This window comes from Erithacus rubecula (genome assembly GCF_903797595.1).
Source record: "Erithacus rubecula genome assembly, chromosome: 14".
Classification (NCBI taxonomy): Eukaryota; Metazoa; Chordata; class Aves; order Passeriformes; family Muscicapidae; genus Erithacus; species Erithacus rubecula.
The window spans coordinates 13,309,518-13,333,954 of record NC_136666.1 but is presented as its reverse complement, the minus strand read 5'-3'; the positions used below and the strand labels follow the sequence as shown (position 1 = coordinate 13,333,954).

The 24,437-nt window shown below is 39.7% G+C and overlaps 1 protein-coding gene across 2 annotated transcripts; it reads right to left on the bottom strand.

Moving 5' to 3' along the window:
* Window positions 1-765: 765 nt before the first annotated feature.
* On the bottom strand, window positions 766-24,277 carry LOC306807952 (tropomodulin-3). 2 transcript variants are annotated; one of them, XM_079318017.1, is made up of 10 exons: window positions 24,188-24,277; window positions 17,837-18,034; window positions 16,333-16,489; window positions 9,154-9,276; window positions 8,448-8,537; window positions 7,847-7,977; window positions 6,826-6,933; window positions 5,261-5,404; window positions 4,784-4,928; window positions 766-3,057 (listed from the first exon to the last, which is right to left on the bottom strand). In XM_079318017.1, the coding sequence occupies exons 2-10, from the start codon at window positions 17,960-17,962 to the stop codon at window positions 3,026-3,028; spliced, it is 1,056 nt and encodes a 351-aa protein (XP_079174143.1). In that variant the 5' UTR covers window positions 17,963-18,034; window positions 24,188-24,277; the 3' UTR covers window positions 766-3,025. The 2 variants fall into 2 exon arrangements, with proteins under 2 accessions (XP_079174143.1, XP_079174144.1); XM_079318018.1 differs by lacking the exon at window positions 24,188-24,277 and adding an exon at window positions 23,223-23,382.
* Between the last annotated feature and the right edge of the window lie 160 nt (window positions 24,278-24,437).

The window sequence follows — 24,437 nt, the reverse complement described above, 5'->3', positions numbered from 1 at the left end:
ATAAAAACACAAGGGTTTCGAGCAAGACGGCACACTACTGAAAACAGCAAACAAACAAAACCCCGAAGGTACAAGAAGAATACAGTACTTTAATCATCCAAAAAATTAGTAACTGTTTTACAATCTGACAGCATATAGTGCTGATACACTAAAATACTCAATACCTGTTTCCCCAATGGAAATTTAAATGGAACACTTGCTCGTTTGTAGCTTACAAACGCAGGATTACTCAAGCTGTAGAGAGAATGAGGCTATTTCTTTAAAATACAAGAGTAAATAGGCAATTGCTCTGAAATATTGGTTATATTTCCACGCTTAGCTTGGAACCAACATATGCGGTCATTTGATTTCTGCATTTAGCCAGACAAAATAATCAGTAAAAACCAGTATCTCTTGTGGAAAAATGACGTTGTGTTTATGGTAATGACTATCAAGGTACCACCATCAGTGGAGTCCCGGCAGGATCCCACCACACGCCGGGGCATCACATCAGTGTTTGCTTTGTTTGTGGAAGATCCCTGGCTGCAGACTGAATTTCTTCATTTACTCCAAAAAGAATACACACTACAGGCACAAAAGTGATTGCTCTTAACTGTTCCGTGCACCATGCCAAATGTCTTGCAAGAATTTGGATGATTAAATGCTTTTGGTTGAAATGCACAGCTTGCCAGGTATTTGTCCAGAAAGTCACAAGCAATCAAATTTTTAGCTGTTGTCTACAGAGCTAAACCATTTATTAGAGTCCAATACTATCATTTGTGACAGGACACCTGAGAGCTGCAAATTAAATGGCCCTGCCTTTGATTGGAATATAAATAATTAAACAACCAAACTTGAACTAGTAAAAGCAAAAAAAGGGATTTGGGCTATTATTTCCATAATCCAGCCTTTCCGTTTTCTCCTTCATTTTCAAGTAGGAGATAACTGCCTAATCTTTTTAGCTAGTGATGAAACACTCATCATAGAATCCCAATACATTAACAGATTCTGTGAACATGCAGCCCTTCAACAAATGAAGGAAGACACTACAGCCTGTTTTTTGACACAAAATTATTATGGTGCCTAGCAAATAAAAAGTAAAGTATAGCTTTAGGCAACTCAGCACATGACATGGTTTGGCCATGTTCATGCAGCAGTGTCTGTAAAAAGACACTTAACTTGTGCCTGGATGCATATTGTATTAGAACTATTTCAAAGTTTATTTTAAAATCTAAAAGTTCTTGAAAATTTACAAAAGAAGCCCTTTTTGTTTCTCATCAGAACACTTCTGGTGTTGTTGTGAGGTTACAGTAAGTGTAGTCTTTGGTTTTAACTAAATTAATTCCAACTTGGTTTTCAGAGCACATATTTATTTGTAATTCTAATAAAAGGCTGATTTAGAAATAGGGGGGGGGAAGGTTCTCCCACAAGTATAAACCAGTTATATACATCCCCACTGAAGGCACTATAGTTCAAAATTCTCTGTACAGTTGCAGTAAAACTTGAAGCTACCTCTGGAGTAAAAGCCACCTCTGGCTTGAAAGATCCAAACCAAGATTTGCAGCAAATTACCATGTGGGCACAGTGCCAGAGACTTGCTCTGTTTTTATAGTATATACAACTAGATGCAAAATTCTCATCCAATGTGTTTCCTACACAGAATGCTCACCACATTATGATCTCTGGATGCAAACAGTTGTCAGTTGAATTCTCTGTTGCTATAAATACAGCCAAGCAGTCCTGTAGAACATTTTTGTGATCTCAAAGCAAACTAGTACAAGACAGTCCAAACAGACCTACACCAAAAAGCTTCTAGATTTTCATATTTCAAAATGTATGTGATTATGTGATTATGTACAGAAGTTGAAGTGATTCTTGTTGCCTTATTAGTTTGCTTATAGAACTTTGAACACTTTAACAATGACTATGCCCTAGAGATTTGACTCTACATATTGATTAGTTTTTGTCTGTCTTAGGTAGTGTTTGAACATCAAGACAGATATAGAATGAAAGAACCCTTTATTAGAAGTGTTACTTCATTATTAAAAACTGTTAATTTGTATAAAATACAAATAGCTTAATGTAATGCAACTTAGGTCAGTGGTCTTACAGTTAAGGCTGCTTTTCCTGTACAGTTATGCAGAATTTTAAATATGAATGTTCACTACTTCTATAGAAATTGATACTTAAGAATGTAGATAATTTTTAAACAAAGAATATAAACTAAATAATGGTGATGAACACATTGAATCAGTCTAGAAATGTATCCAGTTTAGATACAGAGCAACACAGAGCTATGGGACCTTTTGAAAAAGACTTTAAGGATTTAAGTGTAACAGAAAAACTCTTATTATTTTGCAAGGCTCCTGATTTTTTTCTTGTTTTGAAAGACTTCCACTTTGGTATTAGTCCCTCCAATTTCTTGGGAGAAATCCTTAGCCAATTTATTTTTGACAGGCTAAAAAGGATGTCTTTAAACTTGATTACAGTATCAAGAACAAATAAAAAATAAAACAGTAGAATTACAAATAACATTGCTGTGAAAGATTTCTCTTCAGTGCATATGAACAAAGCTGAACAGCTCTACATGAGTCCAGCTGCTGGGTGAAGAATCCCTTCTTACTAAGGCATTGTCAGGAATATATACACACCCCTCCATGGAAATACACACCCCAGATTTTCTTGACCCAACATTTCAGTGGGGTCAGTATCTGCCCAATGATCTTAAACATCCCATTCTTTGAGTACAATTATACCATTGATTTGCAATTACATTTTTTAGTAGAAAGCACAGCTGAAGTCTTGAAATAAAAAAAAAAAAAGTTCTTAAAAAAAGATCAAAACCTATGGTACAGAGACTGGCACAGTTACTGTGTCTCCATCCATCCCTAAACCGTGCTGCATACCAGCAGATGACTCTATTGCTTTGCTTTAAAAGGAATGGGGTTTCCAGTCTTTTCCCTTCTAACCCAGGTCAATGCAGTCCAAGATTGCCAAAGCCCACGGTGCTGCTCGTGCTGACTCCACTGTTCTGGCACCAGCTTTGCTAATTGTCTCCTTCAACCCTCCTCTTCCGAACTGCAGCAAGAGACAAAAAAGAAGTTTTGCTATATTAGTAATTTTAACTATTTTTTGTGTTTCTATAACATGAACAGTTAGTTTGTCACATGAAGTATCACAAATTAAGGTAGCTAACACTTAGCATTACACAGCATTTTAAGTGAATAAGTTGAGCTTATCACCTTATTCACAAACAATTGCAAATATTTCCAAGGAAGGACTTGTGGGCAACATTAATCACCTTATGTCTGATAAGCAGATTTAGCCAGGATTCTTTTCTTACAGCTTTTGCAGTTTTTTAGAGGTGAATTTAATTTACATGGCTTCAAAAGAAACAGCACAAGAATTTCACAGTATATCTAACACTATTTATACACACACAGATGCTACAATCAACAGTCTAAAATCTTCCATTTATTAATAAAATAATTCATTTGTCAAAATCCAAGGGCAATAAAAATCTGTGAATAAAATAACTAAAAGCTCACAGTGCTAATAAGATTTGAGAAAATGCAATATTGATTGAATGACTAGAGTTTTCCCCAACATCTGTTTATTTTTGATCTTTTCACACCATCAAATTGTGTTTTCCTTTTCTGTGCAGGCAAAGCAAATGACACTAAAGGTCTTATAGGATGTATAAAGGATAAAATATAAAGGACATCTCCATTTTGTTTAAAAAAGGAAGCACATCTATATATGAAGAAAGTGAATCTGTTCTCAAATCCACTCAATGGAAAGCAGGTGGCAGAATTTATTCATACCTGTTTTCATCACACTGCAAGAATAGATGAAAGGAATTTCCAGCCCTAGACTTCTCCAATCATGCAGTTACATGAACACAGACAAAGAACAGGGAAGTGGTATGACACAGTGTGAGCAAGGAAAAAGAAGGTGCAGCCTTTTTTTTTTTCTTTAGAAGGAACGTACAAAGAGAGAAAGGAGAGACTTCAAACATCTCTGCTCAGTGCTCAATACCCAAGTGGGTATTCAGAGTAACATCCTCTGTAGCTTCAGGGCTGGAGAGATGAAAAGGTATTTGCAGAAACTTTTACTCGCATACTCCAGACTAAGAAAGCAAAGGAAAAAAGGCAAGATATCAATAGAAGCACAGATTGTGAACAGTCAAGCACTAATAAGAGAACTACTGAGAGGGGAAACCTTAGAAAGATGTGGCACACCTGAAGCATTATGATAAGACACTCAACTGGTTTAGAATCTATTTTGAGAAACAGATATGCAGTGTCTGAGTGCCTTTCTTATCTCTCTGTGCTCTATTCTAGTTACTCATCCATATCTTTCAGAGCTGTTCTCCTCCATGTTAACCTGTATTCAAAGGGGAATCAGATTTTTAAACCAAATTCCAATTTCCTGTGTCATTCCCTCTAATACATTCTTGACTACTGCTACTATGACTAAACTGCCTGGCCCCTTTTCACACTGATGACAGGTCACCACAAAGCATCTAAAACCAAAATATTTAATTAAATAGAGTTGTGAAATGCAGTTCTATTTGAATAGATGGATGTTATTTTGTAGCTGAGTGCCTCAAGTACCTGAACACCCTGCAACAAAACACAAAACATCAAGCAGCAACTAAAAAGGAGGAGTAAAGCACAGGAGAAACACAAAACTGATCCACTAATCTTGTGCTATCCTGGTTTTGTCAAGGGAGAAGGGGAATAACCAGACACTTTTAAAGCCTGTGCCACACACCCATTCAGTTATTAATGACAGGTCTTACCCAAATCATTGTTTTTTGTGATAGCTGCAGCTGCCCTGGCTCGAGGTCCCTGTTGTGTGAAATGGTATCCAAATTTGAGGATCTTGTTGTTTTCTTCAAGCATCTTGGCAATTTCTACTTCTGCAGCTGTGCCCAGCTGCTGCCTCTATTAAAATAAAAGGTACACAAAGACAACAGAGCTTGTGTGTTCATCTTGAAGAGATCAAAATACCTTCCCCACATCAGTCAATAAACACTCAGCTTCATTCCAGCTGATCAAATAGGCAGAAGATCCTAAATATGTTTGTACACTTCAAAGCACAAGAAAGCACAGAAATCAACCTCAGCTGGATGCTTCTGACAATATTAAGGGCAATTGTTGACGGTGTTAAGGTAAACATAAAATATTTGAAGAGTTTATCACAAGCTGTCTTCTAAAATATTCAGTCAGTTAGGATTGGCTGGGTTTAGCCATGCTATCACCACCACCTCACTTACCTGATTATCAATTTTGATCTCTGTCAATGTTTCATTGTCTTTCAGTGCATCAACCAATGCCAGAATTCCAACTCCAGTGATGAAGTTTGATTCTATGTTCAAACTTTTTAATTTTGTGTTTACTCTCAGCATATCTGCAAGAGCCTTTGAATATAAGAAAGCATCATTAAACTTTTGAATTTTGGTGCAGCACCTCATAGGACACAGCAATAACCACTTCCACTAACTAGTTCCATGGAAGTAACAAGTTCAGAGATGGAAGGTGTAACTTTGCAAGCTTTCACTTGAGACTGAGTCTTCAGCCAGATATTATCTACATTCCCTTTTTAAATAGCATTCAGTCCAGAGAAGGCCTGTCTTTCTCTTGTTACAAACTAAAAAGCTACACAGAATATAAATTGTCTGAAATTAGCATATTGGACCAATTCCATTTTGTAAGCCTTCCCAGCACACAATGAGCAATGCAGGCTGCTAAGCAAAGGCCAAAGAAAGGGCATTAGTCAACTGAGAGGAGAATTAGGTATGGTTAATTTGTAAACAGGAGATCTGACTTTCAAAATGCTTTTGTCCACAGATTTGGTAGGAAGAGGGTAAAGTCAAAGTTCCAAACATGGTACCAGCATGTAGCTAAAGGCACTTTTATACCTGATATTATTTCTGAGAAAGGAAGAAAACAGGAATGGCTAACTGCTGAGTTTACTGTCAGAAAAACTGTACCCTTTGATTTTTTTTTTTTTTCTATCAAGTCATAATACCAAAAAACCCAACAGAACCACACCTGAAAAAAGAAGCCACTATAGATTTTTATTACACATTTTAGTCCTAAAGAAACTCTTTCATTGACCCAATATTTTCAAATGCTCATTTGTTCATTTAACAGAGCCTTTCAAGCTAGTTGCTTTTTTTCTAATTTGAATTTAAAACAAGTGCAAAGGATTGTCCTGGCAAAATAATTAGAGTTTTCTTACCTGTTTATTTGTAAATAAATAAGGTACTGCTTTAATTCAACATAGAAAAAAATGGCCTGACAATGAATTATATTTAAGTTTTAATTGTATCAAGTTAGATACTTTTACTAATATTATGCTTTATATACCAATATTTTAAGCCAATCTTTGGTAGCAAGTAGATAGAGAAACAGGCATTTTACAACTTCAACTAAAACTAGTTATCTGAAAAATATTATGGGTGTTTTAAAATCCTCAAATATGCTTCTTGTAAATTCATTTTGAATAAACTATTGGATACTGGAATGAAGATACTAAACAATTACAAAAGGAAGAAAAAAAGGAAGTAGGTTAGCAAAATGAAAAATCAGGGAAAGGGACTGGAAAAAATAATTCTCCCTCACACATCTGGCATTGCTGCATATTAAGTTACTAGTAATCATTTACCAACTTAGATACAACAAAGGTTTGTTAAAGAAAACATACTTGACAGTGTAGCAGAATGGAAACATTTTCGTCCTTGAGCATTTAACCTGGATTAAATTCAATCCCTCACCACTGCCTTCCCATCTGAACTTCCCCTGCACCCCACTTGAAGCTGTTATCACAAATACTTACAACAGCAACAGGATCATTGCTTCGGGTGGCTGCCAGGCTAAAATTCTTCACATGTGTGTTGGTTTCTAAGGCTTTTGCAAATTCTTTCAGCGTTGGAATTGGTATGTTCTTGAATTAAAAATAGCATTTCACTCTCTTGAGATACACAAGTTTATCCCTTCCCCCCAACTTCTCCCCCATTATGTTGTTTTCCTTGCAGCAAAATGCCCTACACAACATTAACCACCACTGGTCTCCAGCAGTCTCACAGTGAAGACTGACCCTAAGATTCAATGGCTGTAAGAGTCACCAATTCTACAAAGCAATCATTTTTACAGTATAGTAGCAATCAAGCTTAAAAGGAATCATTTTAAACAATTAATTAGGGTAGAAAATGTCTCAGTTTATTGTATCAGAAGCTTTGATCTGTTGCCTTTTTAGGCAGTAATTTTGGCTGCACTTACCTGTTACACAGTATTCTTAAACCATGGAATTTTTCCCCCCCTTTTAGTAAGGGAAACAAGCAGCCCTGGCTGCTGGCAAGGCTGTCCCTGCACTGGCAAGTCAGGGGTGCTGCAGTTCTGGTTTCTTTCAAGCAAATATACAAGAGCTTGTCACATGTAAAAACACAACTGTTACACTCAGGAGCAGAAGCTGCCCTAACTTCCACCAGCCCTTTTGTGCAAGAATCAGAAGGATGTCAGGCACAAATATCCAAATAGAAACTGAGAGCACATTGCTTCATCAAGGACAAAGGATTCAACAAAGTAGTTAACTCCATGAAAATGTACTGCTGGAACTGCTGCCAGCTTGGCAGCAACAGAAATCTGGGCTGGCAGTGAGAAAGACTAAGATTTCTAAAATACACATTTGGCAAAAGAAACCAAGATGGCTTATCAGTTTAGCTGCAGGTTCTGAGCTTATACACCCTACAACATTCATCAGAAAGATTGCTGTGCTTAGAATAAGCCTATCATGGTCTCTTTTGCAGCTTGAAGTGTCTTCTACTAGCAGCATATTATTGCAGCCTTCAGGTAATTACCTTAATGTTATTTAGATTAACTTCAACAAGACGAGAATCATTATCTTTAATCCTTTTCAGTGTCTCCTCCACATTTGTGGGATTTGGTGGTTCATCAAAAACAGGCAACATTTTTTCACCTTTTACTATATCTGAAAGGTAAGGCATTTAAATGTAATCAAACAGGTTGCACACATTCATTGTGAATAAATGACACACATTCTAAATATTTACTGTGTTTAAAGATCATGTAATCAGTCTTTACATCTCTCCCCCACCAAAAAAGAATACCATCCCCTCCTGACCATATTTTCATAAAGTTCAATTCTTTTTCAAAGAAAAAGCCTTTCTGCTTTTATTCAGAAAGCACACAGGAGTTGAATTACAAACTCAAATATAAAACCTAAGAACTAACACACACAATGCATGCTTATGCCTACTTTTGTCACCAAAAAGTGACTTAAATATCAGCATGCATATATTTTAATTCTATTAGCAATGTTATAGGCATACACATTTCCAGACTAAGAGTCTAAAAGAATGTTGATGCAACAGAAGAGTGAATGCTATAGTGTGTGCAGTACAGAGAAATAATTTTTCTAGCACTTGTGTACACACTTACTTGAGAAACTGTCTTTGTCAATCCCATTACTGCTTCCTACTACATCACAGAACTGATTGTTTGTTATCAAATTGGACATCCCCAGTATTGCTGAAAAAAAAAAAAAAGGCAAAAAATAGTTTTTACTGTTTCTGAGTAATTCAACTCAGATGCAGGGTTCCTTTAAAAAACAAAACCCCTGATGTTTGTACAATAGTTATCAGTACAAAAAGCCATTCAATATCTTAATCATTTGAAAAAAGTAGAAAAAAAATTAATTATAAACATTTTAGTTGACTTTCTCATCTTAGAAAGTTCTGACCTCACCAGGTTCAAGCACCAACACTAAAAAGTGCAACTCAACCACAAAATGAAGCTTTAGAAATACAGGCACATACAAACACACTGTTATTCACAAGAAAAAGCAATCAGATACACATACATACATACATACATACATACATACATCAAAAAACAGCCAGTCTGAGGAATGGATTTAAAGGCTTTGAGTTTGAAAATCAGGTATCTTTTGCAGGCCAAAACAATTAAGTTCCTCACAAATGATCACAAATCAACAAAGGTGAAATGCTTCAAGCAAACTGGCAAACAACAATCTAATTTCTATCACAACTACAACATCCTGTATTCAGATCAATATACCACCACATTAATTATAGATCTTTGTCTAAATATGTACCAGTCCATTCCTCCTTCAAAAAAAACTCACCTGCAAGGTCACCTAATTCTGTGTCTGTGGCACTGGTCAAGGCTTCCTCCAGTTCTGGATCAAGAGAGAATTTTTCTTCTGTGAAAGCCTGTACAGGCTTTTGCTTGGGAATAAATATTTTCCCTGGAGTAAACAAAATAGAAAGTCTGATGTTACTTTGTATTCTACAGCTATTATCTTTCAAATACTAGGTACTTAAAGGATACATATTACATTTAGTGAATACTAGGAGAACCAGAAACAACACTTGTAACTGTTGTTACAAGTTGGAGATAAAGAAAGAACATAAACAGGAATAAATTTTCAGGAGTATAGATTATGATTGTTTTTTGTTTCTCCTAAGTATTAGAAAGTAACATATAAGCCCCCATTTTAATTTTGAACCGTCTAGAAAGACTACAAGAGAGACTGAATCTCTAGAGAATGCTGAGTTTCCTCTCAAGGGAAAAATGGACCCAGGCAGAACTGTAATCTGAATGTGTCAGAGAGAGAATATCACAGGGTTACCTGAAATCACACACCTGACTATTCACTGCAGTTTTTACACCATACATGATGTATCTGATTTCTGATGTTAACCTCAGTTGTGAAGCAAAAATACAAAGCTGCTTGAGAAAACCATGGTTTGTGAACAGGCTGGTAACACATTTCTCTGCCAGTGACACTGTCTTCTAAAATGATATTTAGAAAGGTCATTGAAGATTCAATGGCAAAAGAGCCTAGAGCAATATTAAATTCTGAACCAGCTTTTTAATTATTACAGGCAGGTAATGGGAAAACTTATTTTAGAAGATATGAATTAAGTAGAAGTCTGTGTAGTTACCATAATTCCTGCCTATACCTTTATCTGGAATGTTAGGGTAGGAAATCAGAATATGAGAAAGCCTTTCTAACAGTTCAGCTGTGAATGGTTTAGAACTGGTCCTTCAGAATAAAGAAGTCTTCTACTGGGTAAGAGCCAGGACAGGTAAGGGGTGCTTAGATTCAGGACTAATTAACATGGCAAACAAAAGCTCTTGGTGCATTTGAGAGAAATCACAACTACACAACTGTGAATCAAATCTTAATAGCTATTTAAGGTTCACGTTTTCCAAATATAGTTGCCTGAGCTATCAGCAGAAAGAGCAATGGGAAAGGAGTTCCAACTTCCATTTCCTGGGGTAGGAAGTGGCATTGATAATCATCCCATGAAGTCTCAGTCCTAGTTCAGGAGCCCACCCTCTGTGATACCCATAACTATAAAAAGTATTTCCACAGAGGAATCATCCTCTTCCCAGTGTCCCAGTTAGTGACAGCAGGTGGAGTCATCAAACCAAAATCGTGTATTCCATATCTTCTCTAGATTGCAGTGGTTTGTGATCATTTTCTTTTTAAAGGAAGTTAATGCATTCCCAGTAGCACAGATTACAGAGAAGCACATCAGGTTTTTCTCTAACACAGTCTGATGACCAGAGCTGTTGCTAGCAACACGGTATTTTTGTTCCTGGGTTGCTATCTCTTTGGAAACTTGTATAAATGGTCATTATCCATATTTAGAAGCAGAAAATAAACCTCCCTACATAACTGCATTGATTCCAAACAGTAGTTGAGTACAGCTGACATGCATTATCACTCATACCTCAGCTTTGATGGACAGTGCAAAGAAACTGTTGGTGATTCAGGATTAAAATAAAACCTTCATAAATTGAAGGCTTATGCAGCAATTGTTTCAGGTTGTTTTGGTATAAATGATGCAATACATTTCTATCATTTTGTTTTACCAGTATCACCTACTGGGGAGACATTAACCTTTAACTTAAACTGCAGTTTATAGAAGAGATGCAAGAATGTTTGACAAGTTTTTCATTAATCCATGAAACACTCTGAGCAGCATAGACATTATCTAAAGCTTTTTAGCAGCTATGTCTGTGTTATTTTCCCTCAGTAATATGGGTTAGTAAAAAGGTGAGAATTTTGGAGTACAAGTGGGATTTGAGCACCTGAGCCTTCATTCAGCCATCCTATTTGCAGCATCAGTGCAGCAGGAAGAGACCAGGAAAAAGAAATTTATCTCAATTAAAAGCAGCTTGACAAAAATGTATTTTAACCTAGTTCAGTCTTCTGCCTGGCTCATCCTAGAGTGTTCACAAAAAAAGAACTACTTTTCCTGATGTTGCTTTTCTTTAATTCTTAAATGCATGGGTTAGAAACATCTGGTTCAAATATTTGCTTTCTAAGAGTAACACTAAACTTACCATACATGCCTGACTCTTTAGAAAACCTAAAGAGAGTGAGAAGTATAATCAGTTTTTAACAAAGCAAAAATGTTAAAAGCCACTGCCCTTCAGAAATGTTCACTGCAGCCAACTCCAGTCACATGAGCTGGGTCAGGAGCAGTTTTTGTTATAAAACAAGTCACACCCTTGTGTACATAATTTCTCATTCATTGGCTTCATCTCATCCTAGACCAGAAATCAGAGATTTACAATGCACATACAAAAGTAGGATCCTTCCCCAGTCCCCACTTCTAGCAATGAATTTACTTCTAGAAGAGCAAGACCCCTGTGTCTCTGGGGACAATGATCTCACTCAAGGCCTGCTGCCAGAACAGTTCAGCAAGTCCCTTCCCCCTTACTAATGCAAGCTTTAAATAAAACCAAAAACCACTACACATCTGTACAGCCCATGAGATGTGCAGCTTGCATGGCCCTCAAATGGAACATTTCCAAATAGCAGGGATTTGATTACATGAAGGAACATGACAGCTCCTTTTTAGCCAGCCAGGATACTGCAAAGATTAAGCAATACAACATGAAAAGGCAAATTTCAGGGATGCTCACATCATTTTTGTAATAATTATATAGGCAGGTGTTCCATGCCTTTAAGCTAACATATTAGATGATGCACATCCAGGATTAAGTCACAGGCCTCCTCTGCTACAGAATGAACTTTTGATTCTAAGTTCCACACAACTGCATTGCTCTAAAGGCAGAACACTGGATGGTGTTCACTGAAGTGCCCTGGACATTTCTCACACAGATTCACAGTATTTAAGGTGGGACTCAGCACCTTGCAGAAATCAGGTCTGTTCAGTGGGGCCATGCACTGCACACTGCTGGAACTGTTCTCACATACCCCACACTAACAGCACACAGCCACACCTTACACAGCAGAACAAAGTCTAAAATCCACTTTTGGGTACTCCATTCAAGTGCTACCTGAGAACAAGCTTTTCTCATCACTGACTTCATGAAGGAAAGTGAGCAACATCTGATGTATTCCTTACATCTTATGCTCCTTAAACTTTCCTCAGTTCAGAAATTTATGTAATCTGCACTTCAACAATCTCCAGTTCTTACCATGTAACAGATTTAGGTTTATCAATTCACTTGTAGCACAATTTCATATGAATGTTTTTAATTCAACTTACAAGTGAGTTCCTCAATGTCTTAGTGCAGAAGCAGAGCTGTTATCTGCTATCTGATTACAGGCCACATAACAGTGAATTAGAAAACTGTTTCACATTAGGGCTGTAGTATCACGTTATTTTGTTTTAGTCCTCTTGTATGGAGAATATCAATTTGACAAGCTTTTTCTGCAAAGCTCCTGCAGGATATTAGCTTCACTTCACAACATGTAACACACTTCCTTTAAAGACTTTGAAGTGATTCAATGGCACACAGAGAACACAGCATCCCAAATCCTGCTGCAACAGAAGGCAATGGTGATCTAGAGCAACAACTGAGCAGAGTGCCAACAAAAGAGCTTTAGCCAGGTGGCTGCAGTTTAAGTCTGTTTTCTAGGTGATAGTAAAGGGTGAAAACCCAACCAAGCCAAGCCTAAAGCAGAAGTCACATGAACTGCAAATCTACACAGAACAAACACATCCCAGCAGGAATGCAAAGGGAAGAGAAAGCCACAATTAGGAGAGTGCAAAGGCTAGAAATACAAAGCTTAGTTTACACAATGCCTTGCACTACACAGCACAAAGTACATTACTATCTCAGATATGTTTTTATCTCAGCTGCAATAATTCTCTTCTTTTGCTCTTCCAAGAGAAGAGAGAAGGAGCATTGGCCAGACTCAAATGAGTGGAACACCCTCAAGGTCAACAGCCTTCAGTGCTGAAGCTCTGCTTTATTGTTTGGATGAGAGCTCCTTCTCCTTGCAGTATGCTCTGTAAAATCTTTATGACATACTTACATACACACATTGTGACAAAGCCAGTTTTGTTGCAATTTTTACCATACTGGTCTCATGAATCTCTTGAACAATGGCTTACTGTATGGTTCAACACTTAATTGGAACAGAATGTGACTTAAATCATTAAATCATGTTTTAAAACAAAGTAAGCTTTTAAAGATGCTTTTAGAAACAAAATCAAGGCACTGAGAAAATGGAATAGAGTATAATTTAGGGATTAAACTTCACATTTCTTTAGCACTGTAGGCTCCACAGACCTGGAGAAATTACATCAGCTATCACTGAAAGAGAAGCAACATTGTTTTACTAACATGTTACCCCAAATTAGGTACTTGGGGCATTTGGAAAAGAGTATTTTCCTTCACACTCTAGTAGGAAAGCAAGGTTACCAGAATGAGTAGCAAGACAGGATATTTAAAATTAACCTAGGGTAAGCTTCTTTGATAAATTTGCAGAGTGAATCGCCATGCAGGACATCAGTTCTACTAAAATAGAAAAAGGAAAGGGAAACGTAGATTTTCTTCTTCTTGCTCCATGAAATAAATAATTGGAACAAGTGAGAGCAATGAGACTAGCCAGAGACACAGAGAAACATTTTAGCAAATTCTGAACCAAAAAATGGCACCAAAAAACCAGCTGTAGCTCCAATCCCTCTCTCTCCCCCCAAAAACTCTGGAACTGAAGGTTATATTTGTCACATTTCTCCTAAAATAACAGGTGAATCAAGCAAGATTTTCACCTACCCTTGTTTCACAATTTGCCAGTGTTTCTCTGTAACACATATTTCTAGATAAAGTGAAAAATTATAACCCAGCTTAGTTGTCTGTTGGTCTGTTTTAATATTAGCAAAAAGCACATCAGGATATAAGCCCCTAGAGAAAAGAAAATCCTACACAGGTATTAAGTTGCACCCTATATTCTTTCCAAGGTTTACATCTAGATAAATATCATAATTCCTTGACTTAAAAGATTAAGTTATTTACATTTGCCATTTTTGTGGAAAATGGCAACAAATGTGGCAGCAAGTCAAAGTTGAACCATAATACTTTCATGAGGGGAAAAGAATTTTTTTTTTTTTACAAAATACAGGAAATTTTACAAACTACACTGGTATGACTCATTGCAACATGCAGACAGACTATTTAGTAATACTTAATGACATATAGGAAATGACATTTGATCTTTCTTAACCAAGCTCTGCATTACAGCTGGACCCTTCTGTTTCTCTACAAGATTCTCACAGATTTTATCTACTCAAGCAAATACTTTTATGTGTGCATGTAAGCTGACTTTAGAGAGCCATCTATGTGAAAGGAGCATTAGCAGTCAGCAGAAAATGCAGCATTAGAGCACATCCTCCTTGCCCAGCTCACTCCCTGACTGGGCAGTGCACAGGGATTCCCCAATCACCTATGAGCCCCAAATATACCAAACTCAATCACACTTAACCATCAGTCTGCCTCCAACCCAGACTGGCAAATCTGTGAGGAGAGCAGCAGAAGCCAGGCACAGCCAAACACAACATGAACAGGCACTTGGCAGCAGCAGAGGCACCCTGAAGGTCCTGCTGCTGTGGGTGCCTCTGCCTTCTACAGTCAATACATTGCATGATCCTTCACTTGGTTACTCCTGCAGCTTCAGACACCAAACTCCTGCTCTGCTGTCAGCAAAGCAGTGCCACAGTTCTCTCAACACACAGGGAGCTGAACTACAAAATAAAGCAAAAAGCACTCTATGAAGGAAGTCAATCATACACAGGGCAGCACACTGTAGTGTCACAATCTCTCTATTACTTCAAAGAAAAAAGGGAAGCACCAGTGTTGTCAGGTAAAGCTATCTGGCACAGGCAGAGAAAATGCAAATACCCCCAAAAAAATTTTCACCAAATAGTACCCACAATCATATACACAAACTCAGTGGATGAATGAAGACTCAATTCTGAAATAAGCAATGATTCACACCAGAGAATTGAGTAGAATTAAAGGGTTTCAGACCCTTAAGAGAAGAGGGACCTGCTTATCTTGACCAGCTGGAACACAACTTGGGAAACAATTTACTGACGTATTAGTGCAGCAGATCTGCCCTGCTGCTGGGGAAGGTTCTCATGAGCCAGGACTCACAAGCAGTGATCAAACACTGTGGTGACAGCTAAAAGCCTGCTCCTATGCATATGTGCCCTGCACAGGTCTGGGAGTGTCTGTGCCTACCAGCAGTGCTTTGTAAGGCTCCACAAAATTGGGAACTTCTGTTCTGAGTGGGGAGAAAAAAAAAAAATAAAAAAAAATTGTACTTATAATATTTAAGAAGCATATTCTTTTTCAATTTTCTTCTGAAAATGAAAATGCTTCCCATCAAGTCAATGAAAATACTAAATCCAAAGCAAAACTTAAAGTCCCAGGCTTTAATAATGTGTCCATGTTTTTCAGACCACAAACCACTGTCAGATTTCAAAACTTGTGATGTTGCCTATATAATTAGTTAGAAGTAACTATGAAATCTTATTAAAGCTTTCAGTAAGGAGGCTAGAAAAACACCATGACTGCATACACCATTTGTCAGCCTACATCATCTTCAAACATTACTGTCCACCACAACATCATTCAACTGCTATTCCTTTAATCCAATACCGTGTTACAAAGGGTGCTGTCAGTACTCAGCACAAGGCATAAGCCACAGGCACAATGACAGCATTTGCTATTATTGACATAAACCAGAGTTAGCTCTTACTTTGAGGATACCGTGCCCATCAGAACTTCACAATCTATGACAAAATCTTTGAGTCTTGTTTCCTTCCTGTGCTACACACAACAAGCACACCAGCCCCAGTGGCACAAATGCCTGAACAGGAAGCCTCCTGGCCCTGCACAGCAGCAGCCACTTGGAAACACAACGAGTTAAAAGCATTGTCAGTGCTTCAATCACATTCGGTTCACAGTAGTTCTGCCTCGTCCACTTCAGAGATTTCATAAGCACTTACACAGGAAAGGGTGGTGTTACCTTTCTTTTCTCTTGTAAAAGGCACATAGTCTTCCCTGTCCTTGTACTCCAGAGCCTGCTTCTCCAAATAGGCCAGGAGCCTCTCCCTGTCGAAGGGACCCGAGGCCTTCTTGGCAGTCTGGTCCTTCTGCCGGAATCCCGCAGGCAGCAGCGCGTTCTGCAAAGCAAATGCACCTTCAGCTCTGGGGGGCACCTGCTCACTTGCATTTCCCTCTTCCTCCTCCCTCTCTGCAAGGTTCAGCCCTGGTACATCATCTGTTGAAGGCAATCTTTGATCCCCTGCCAACTTCCTTTTTTGGGGCAGGGAAGGACACAAGGTAATCTAGACATGGGGAATATAATGAAAATACAGCACACTGCACTCTCAGGAGGACTGAAGCAATTCTTTAAGTACAAGAGTTACCAGCACTCAATTTGCCAGTTACTTTGCATTTCTTTGCTTGAATCAGAACTGTTTAAATGAGCAGTACTAAATAAATCTCAGCTATTTACAGTTTAGACATTCAGCAAGAGACTATTTCCTCTGTCACTTACATCCATGTGATTTTAAGTTTGTAAGACAACTGACTCCACTAGTATTTTAACACAGAGTATTTCTGGTTTTGACCTGACTCAAGGTGGGATGTTTCTTTGACAACATCAATATATTTCAACTAAAGAGGGAAAAAAACCATATATATATGTATATGTACAGAAAAACCAGAATATATAGGAATTCTGACAACCAGTCCCTTTTGCCAGCTCTCCTGTTAAAATATCCATACAGTCAAAGGCATTTAAATTATCAGTAATATCCTGCAGTGCAACAAAATAGGTGATCATAATATTCTGACCCAATCCCTGAACATCAAGATTAAACTAATCCTGGTTTTATTAAAGCAAAAACACAGACCCATGAGGTGAAAACATCAAGTCTTGGAGTCTGACATTAGCTCCAATATCTGTAGAGGACAACTCAGCTCTTTGTAGCAGAAAGCTGCAATATTCCTTATTTAATACTCCATGCTGACATAATCATTCAGGAGCTTAGCAATATTTGTCTTCTCTTCACAAAGTCAGCAGGAAGACAGGAATAGATATAAGCTACCAGATAAAAGACAAGGAATCATTAGAAGGGGCTGGCACCCTGCCATTCCAATCAAACTCCACAGCAGAAATAATAAAACAAAAGTAAAAGGGCTGTTTACCAGACAGGACTGGAAACAGGAAAGTTAAACAGGCTTTTCTAAATAAACTTTCTTTTCAAGAACATGAACAACAGCAATTCTTATTTATAAATCAGACCCAGAAAGCTCCTCCCAGCTATCCCTTCTGATGTTCTCCTTCACTACAGTTGTATCCACCTTGCAAACAGGAAATAAGCATTATATACAAATATGTATCTGTGAGATCATTGGCAGGCTATGAAAAAAACTGCCCAAAAGTATATTGTACAAAGTCTCAATTTATTTTAGACTAGCAATGGAATAAATGAAAAATCAAACTTCTCTTGGCTAATGCCTACCTCAGGGTCAAGATCATCCAAAACAGTTTCCAGTTGTTTCAGTTCTTCTTCTGAAAGTTTGCCAAGAATTTCATCCTCATCCAGATCTTTGTACTTGTCCAAGTCCTTTCGAAATGGGAGCGTCATGACTTGGGCAGTAGCAAGTTGCTCCAACACTTCCAAACCCAAGGCTTAATTCTTATCCAGATCTATGAAAAACTTTTAAAAAGAAACAAGCAGAGTTAAGGTAAATATCCCATCCACAAAGCACCTTCAGCCTCCATATCCATTTGTGAAAGGGAAGCTTTGTCACCCAGTATTGGTATCTGTTATTCCACAGCTGGCAAGGAGCACCTGGAAGCTGTTTCCCCAGTGAGTCCATCAGCAATTAAGCTATATCTAATTAAGCTATATCTATATTCATATCAAAGCCAGTATCTAGTCCCCTTGACAAGAGCTCCACAGCCATAATTCCTACAGAGCAGGGCAGGTTGTAAGGCAGGAGGGAGGAGATCCTTCTGAGTCCAGTTCAACACCTTCATTTTTTACACATAAAGAAGCCAAAAGAAGAGTTAAGATGCTTCACATTTATCATTGCTACAGCAGTTCAAGGCCACTTAAGGATAACTTCACTACAAACAAGGTAATTGGTTATTACTGACTCATATCCCTGCATATTACCTACAGAGGAAACAAAGGAAGTTTGCCTCCAAGTTAATTATAGCACTACCATCGAAACAACACTCTGTTCTGTCCACAGAAAATTACAATAGCTTGATGAAAAGCACAGGAAATACAGCTCCTAAGTGGCAGCATTCCACTTAATCCTACTACTATAAAAAACTAAAAGTTTAAAAAATATATATGAAATTAAAAATAAACTGTGTGACTGGTCCCTAAATACGATATTTAGATGAAACCAGGGCCCTTCAAAATGTACAGTCTATATAGCACTTCTCACAGACAAGGAGAGTGCAGGGAACATTTCTTCTAACACCCACCATTTCTGAGCATTTGTCTTGGAAAAAACAGTTAATCACAACAGTGTTTTAAGCTGACAAGTTGTTTCCTTTCATTTTTTTGAAAAAAGTTCTAGGACTCTCCTTTTGTTCAGCTTAATTCTTGCTTCAAGTTGACCACATAGACCAAAAAAAAGGTAATTTTAATTCTGATGACTCTCTACAATTAAGCAAGAGAGTCCATAACATGTTTGGGAAACAAAAGCTAAATACATACATTCCTGTTCATTATTCTCCTTAAACCCTTCTTTTGTAGAAATACTCAACACAGAGCAGACACACAGTAAAAAACACTTTTTCTCCAGTAGCCCCAATTCAAGGACAGATGCTCACACCATAAATACAACTGCATTATTCAAATCCACACTTCCACTGTCCTTCAAAAGCAGGTCAATTCAGTCACTGCCTCTTAAGCATCAGGAAAAGGCAGGCTGTATACACACACATGCTATACCATGGAATCCTGCACACAGGATTCCTCCACCTCACTTGTTTACATCCACAATGGGCTCCTTGGCCTCCATAGTCACATATGGTGACATTTTAATTCAGAGACACTAAACAGATATGAGCACAGAGGTTCATCTGTGAAATCCATTCAGTCAATTGTACCTGTTAAATTAATCTGGTTTCAACAACTGCCTTTGCAAGAATGGTGAATTTCCAGGTCTTATCAACATCTACATCTGAGTGAGGAATACATTCAGCTATTTTCAGACTGTCTGCTTTTAAAAAAGTATTGCTGATATAAATACTTACTTTGAACTACAGTTCCAAGTGTGAACTTTACTGTGAACTACAGTTGACACTGATGGGACTGAAGCTGACCTTTGCAAAGTTCTCTCAAACATAAATTAACCATTTTTGTGGTTAATTACATCAAAAACTCTGGTGTCCCCTGAACAATACCAATCATGCTGGAAGAGCCCAGACCTTTTGCAAGAGGCTACAGAGCCAGCAATAACTGAAGTTATTGGCTGCAGAAAATGCAGAGGGTAGCACACCAATGTTTTCCTGAGTTCCAAAAGTAATTAAAGGAGTGACTCTGTGGCCTAGAGAGCCACCTCCTACAGTTTTCATAGTCTGGTAGTATTTGTTTCTCCAGGTGCCAGCAGCTAATGGACAATTAGCTGATGCCACACAATCTGCATGTGAACTTCTCATTCCTGGAGCTTTAATGTCCTGCCCTTCCTTACAGTTCAAGCCATTACAAAGGATCACAGGAGAAAAACATTTCCTGCAGCTGATTACACATTGCTCTTTGTGACCAGGCTGCACCATCTGAGCCTTACATCAAGACACTGCTATTTACCACATTTCTGCATGTCCATTTGCATTCAAATATTAAAAGGTGTAGTTTTAACAGGTAATTATAAGGAGCAGAATGGTTAGCAAGCAGCAGAATAATGCTGCCCCTACTCTGAGAGTAGCAGTGCATAACCATACATTACCTTCATACAGGCTGTATTTCTCTCCATTAATTGCCACAAAATACTGTCATCCAGAATTCATTACCTTTTATTTACTGCATTGGGATGTTTCATATTGGAAAACTACTCATCCTTTGTAATACATTAATTAATTTTCAGGTCACAGTCCTTAGTCTCACTTGTTTGCATACAACCAAAGAAGGGACATAAAATCCTCAGGTACAGTGTTCACATACACACACACACAAAAGTAGAAAATATAGCAGTAGAACAACAAAAAACCAGTTTCTGTAACTAAAGCTTCACTTCAACAAGAAGGGAATCACATGTGGCCTGGCAAATACAAATGTAAAGAGTTTTGGACATATTTCCTAATACCTATTGGGGATTTTTTAAATTTTTTTTCTAATATGAAAGCATCCTTAATGTCAGACACCTTTAAAATGTATGATGGTAGCACTGGTTAGCATGTCTGTAGTACAGAGATTGCTTGGCAACAACTCCCAGAAACATTCCCTACAAAAGAAAACACAGCATATACAACACTTGCACAAAACATGCTAAAAAATCAGGTTTTAAAACACAGTGTCAGGAATTCTCATTGCCTAAAAAGGACATAAAGGCCAGCTGAAGGCCTAATCTAATCAAACAAGCCTTTTACCTCCCATTACACACACTTTGTGCTCTATTTGCTTTCCATCACTCTCTGTAGCAGTTCAGCACAGAGACACATGCATAACAACCTACAAGCTTTTAGAAGGTGCAGTTACTTGGCCTGTGAATATTTGTGGCACATTTTATATATACACACATTTATATAGATATATATATGTATATGTGTCATCTCACTGCAAAATCATGGGCAAAACTGTAACCATCAATTTTGGCTTTGCAAATACCTTGCCCTTTTTTTTCATGAGCAGAGCTCGTTTACTTCTAAGTATTCTTAGCTTTAGCATGAAAACATTGCATAAAAGTCCAAAGAGTTAATATTCTTTTAAAGGTATTTAACTGTAATTTAAAATTCTTCATTCCAGCAACTTTATAGTCACCTAAGAAACATTTAGAGAAATTGAAAGAAAGCCATCACTTCCATCAAATGTCAATTCTCTGTTTGTTAAGCAGAAGAGAAGCTGAAAGATCAGAAATGAAGAAATTCTGCTGGACATCACAAAGAAAAAAAGTCTTGCCATTATTCCCTCACCTGGGAAATCAACGAAGAACTAAAGAAATGAAAAAATAGCAGTAACTTCACTTTATGCCATTTTATAATTACTTGAATAATCACTTGAAAGACTGTCAAGCAACTTTCACATACCTCTTTTCCACAAGTCAAAATAATTTTTCTCCCCTCCTCTCTGAAATTATATCTTTAAATACCAAAAGATTCTAAAAATAGCAAGCTTCCAATTATCTTTCAAAAACTCCATCCCTTGCCCCCCTGAAATTTCTGTTATATTCCAGAACACAATTTCTTGGGACTCAAACAGGAGAAACTCTTTAGATATAACTTGCCCACAGGAAACGACAGCGTTGTTCAAGCCCACTGTAAATGGCTTCCGTGACTTGGATTTTAAAATAGAAGCAACATCATGAAAAACAAACTGAGCTGGTTTTGGCCAGCACATTTGCAGAGTTCACTTTAATCTCATTTGTTCCTTGCAGCCTCCTTTCCCCCAGCCTCTGGGTGAACCCTGTGGAGCAGGGGGGTCTGCAGGGCTCTCAGCATTCCTGCACCCCTCAGGGCCCCAGACCCTCCCAGCTGCCTGCAGGAGCCTGAACTGAGCATTTCCCCAGGGAACCCCAACGATGGCAACAATTCTATTCTCCAGTGTGCAAGATTATACAGAACTGTTTATGAAGAATGTACTGCACTTGAAAGAGCTATCTTTACTTACCAAAGCAAGGAGAAAAATGAGTAAATATAAATATTACCCTAATCCCAGCAGGTTCCTTAGGATATTTTTGTAATGCCTTATAAGTCTGCTGAGCAGCCCAACACTGACTTTCTTAGCAGAAAGCTTTTAGAAATCCACCTGAGGCTTCCAGACCCCCAGCCTGGAGTAGGGCACAGGATGCAGGGTGTCCTGCCCCAGGGATGAGCAGACATCCCCCAGCCCAGAGCCCACGGAGCCAGCAGGTGGCAGCTCATCTTTGCCTATACTTCCCATCAGGGTAAACTGTGTTTTCCAAGCTATTCTGGGCTATTTTCCTAGAAAAGCAAACCCAAGGCTTCATTCTGTTCAGAGACAACTCACTAAGCTTTATACATGGCAAACTGAGCTTCTCTAACTTCACATTTGTCCACACAGTGACCTGGGAGTGGAGGGGGACAGGCAGCTACTGCACAGTAACTACAAAGACCATGAAGATGCTTCCACAATGAAGGAAATCTGAACACATCTGAGTTTCCAGTTCCTGCAAGCTCCTTCTCTGTATCAGAGAGCACCTGCAACCAAAGCCCACATTACTCTTTCATATACCCTGTGTACAATGACACAGAACTGGCACACAGCTCTCTTGCAGACAGGGTGCTCTGAGTGATGGCTAAGCTGCCAAGCTGGCATTGTCCCATAAAAACTTACTCCTGTGTGCCTGCTCCTGAAAACTGGTCACCCACACATGGCAGGGCTACATGACATACCCAGTGAGCCCAGGCAACAGCAGGGGTGACAGGGCCAGGAGCCCCAAAGCCAGTGCTTGGCAAGCTGCACAGGGCATGCAATGGCAGCAGTTCAGCACACCTATGGCACTTCCAGGCATGCTCACCAAACTTGCTGCAGGGCAGGTGTTCCAATCCCAAATAAATACAAAGCTGGGAAAAGATAAAAATCCCAGGTGGCCCAAGAAGTTCTCCTGTCAGGAATCACTCACTGTCTACTCTCCCTCCCAACATGCAGCAAGTTACTGACTGGCCAGGATAAGAGATGTTCATCCATAATTTTTTTCGGACAATACCTGGATGTTCTTCGATAGAAACCTGTTGCCCATTAAAATACAGTATCTGCTCCTGGAGAACTGCCTGCAGGTGTTTTAGTCAAATAGAAACATCAGATGCAAGCAACCTGAACGTTTATTGAAACATTCAGTTCTCTTTTATCCATTGCAGGAAAGTGGCAAAACTTACAAGCCTGTAACAGAACAACAGAAAAATTTTAATTCGTTCCCATTCTATTACTTCAGGAAAACTGAGTAGGACTTAACTTCAGGTCCTCCCTTGCATCACTGGCTGCCTTCAAGCTCTCTACACCTGACCCCGTAGCCAAACTGTAGTTATAAGGATTGAACCAATACATTACAGCAAATTTAAAGCACACATCAACCTCCCTAGAATATCTTATTTCAACCCAACTCGCGCCTACCCGCGGAGCGCCAGGCTCCCAGAGCAGCGCCGAAGGCTCCGTGCGCAGCTCTCGGGCGAGCCCGGCGCGGGCAACGGGAGGGCCGGGTGTCGGTGCACGGAGCGCACCCCGCCCCGGAAAGGCATCCCTCCGTCACCGACTGCGGGGACCCGAGCGCTCCGAGAGCCGTGAAAACACACCGGCAAACTCCGAGACCACGGGCACCAGCTCTCCAGGCCAAGTTTCCAGAGTCTCCGCTCCCGGGACTCGCAGCGGAGCTGAACACCCAGCCCAGCCCCGCACCCGGGCGCGCTCCGCAGCCCCCCGGCCCCTCAGCCCCGCGGCCCGGGAGGCTGCCCGGGCAGGCAGGATCCGGCTGCGGGGGCCACCGCCGCCCCGGCCCGACCTCCCCGCTCCCCGGCACCACCGGGGCTCGGGCTCCTCGTGAGCCGCCGGGGTCCGGCCGGGCGGGCGTCAACCCAGTCCCCTCTCCCGGCTCTCGCCGCGCCGTGGCGGCGGGCGGAGGGCTGTGCCCGCCCGATCCCGGCACCCCGCTCCCGTCCCGGCCGCCGCTCCCCTCACCGGCGGCCGCCGCTCCCCGCTCGCCCAGCCCGACCAGCAGCGCCGCGCGCATGCGCCCCGCGCACGCCGGGAGCCGCGGGCCCGCCCCGGCGCAGGCGCGGAGGAGGGCGCGGCCCTGGAGCGGCGGGCCCGGGGCGGGCCGGGCTGGGCTGGGCTGGAACCGGCCCCGTGCCCGTTCCCGTTCCCGTTCCCGGACCCGACCATTGGGTGTTCCAGGCCAGGCTGGACGGGGCTCTGAGCAACCTGGGCT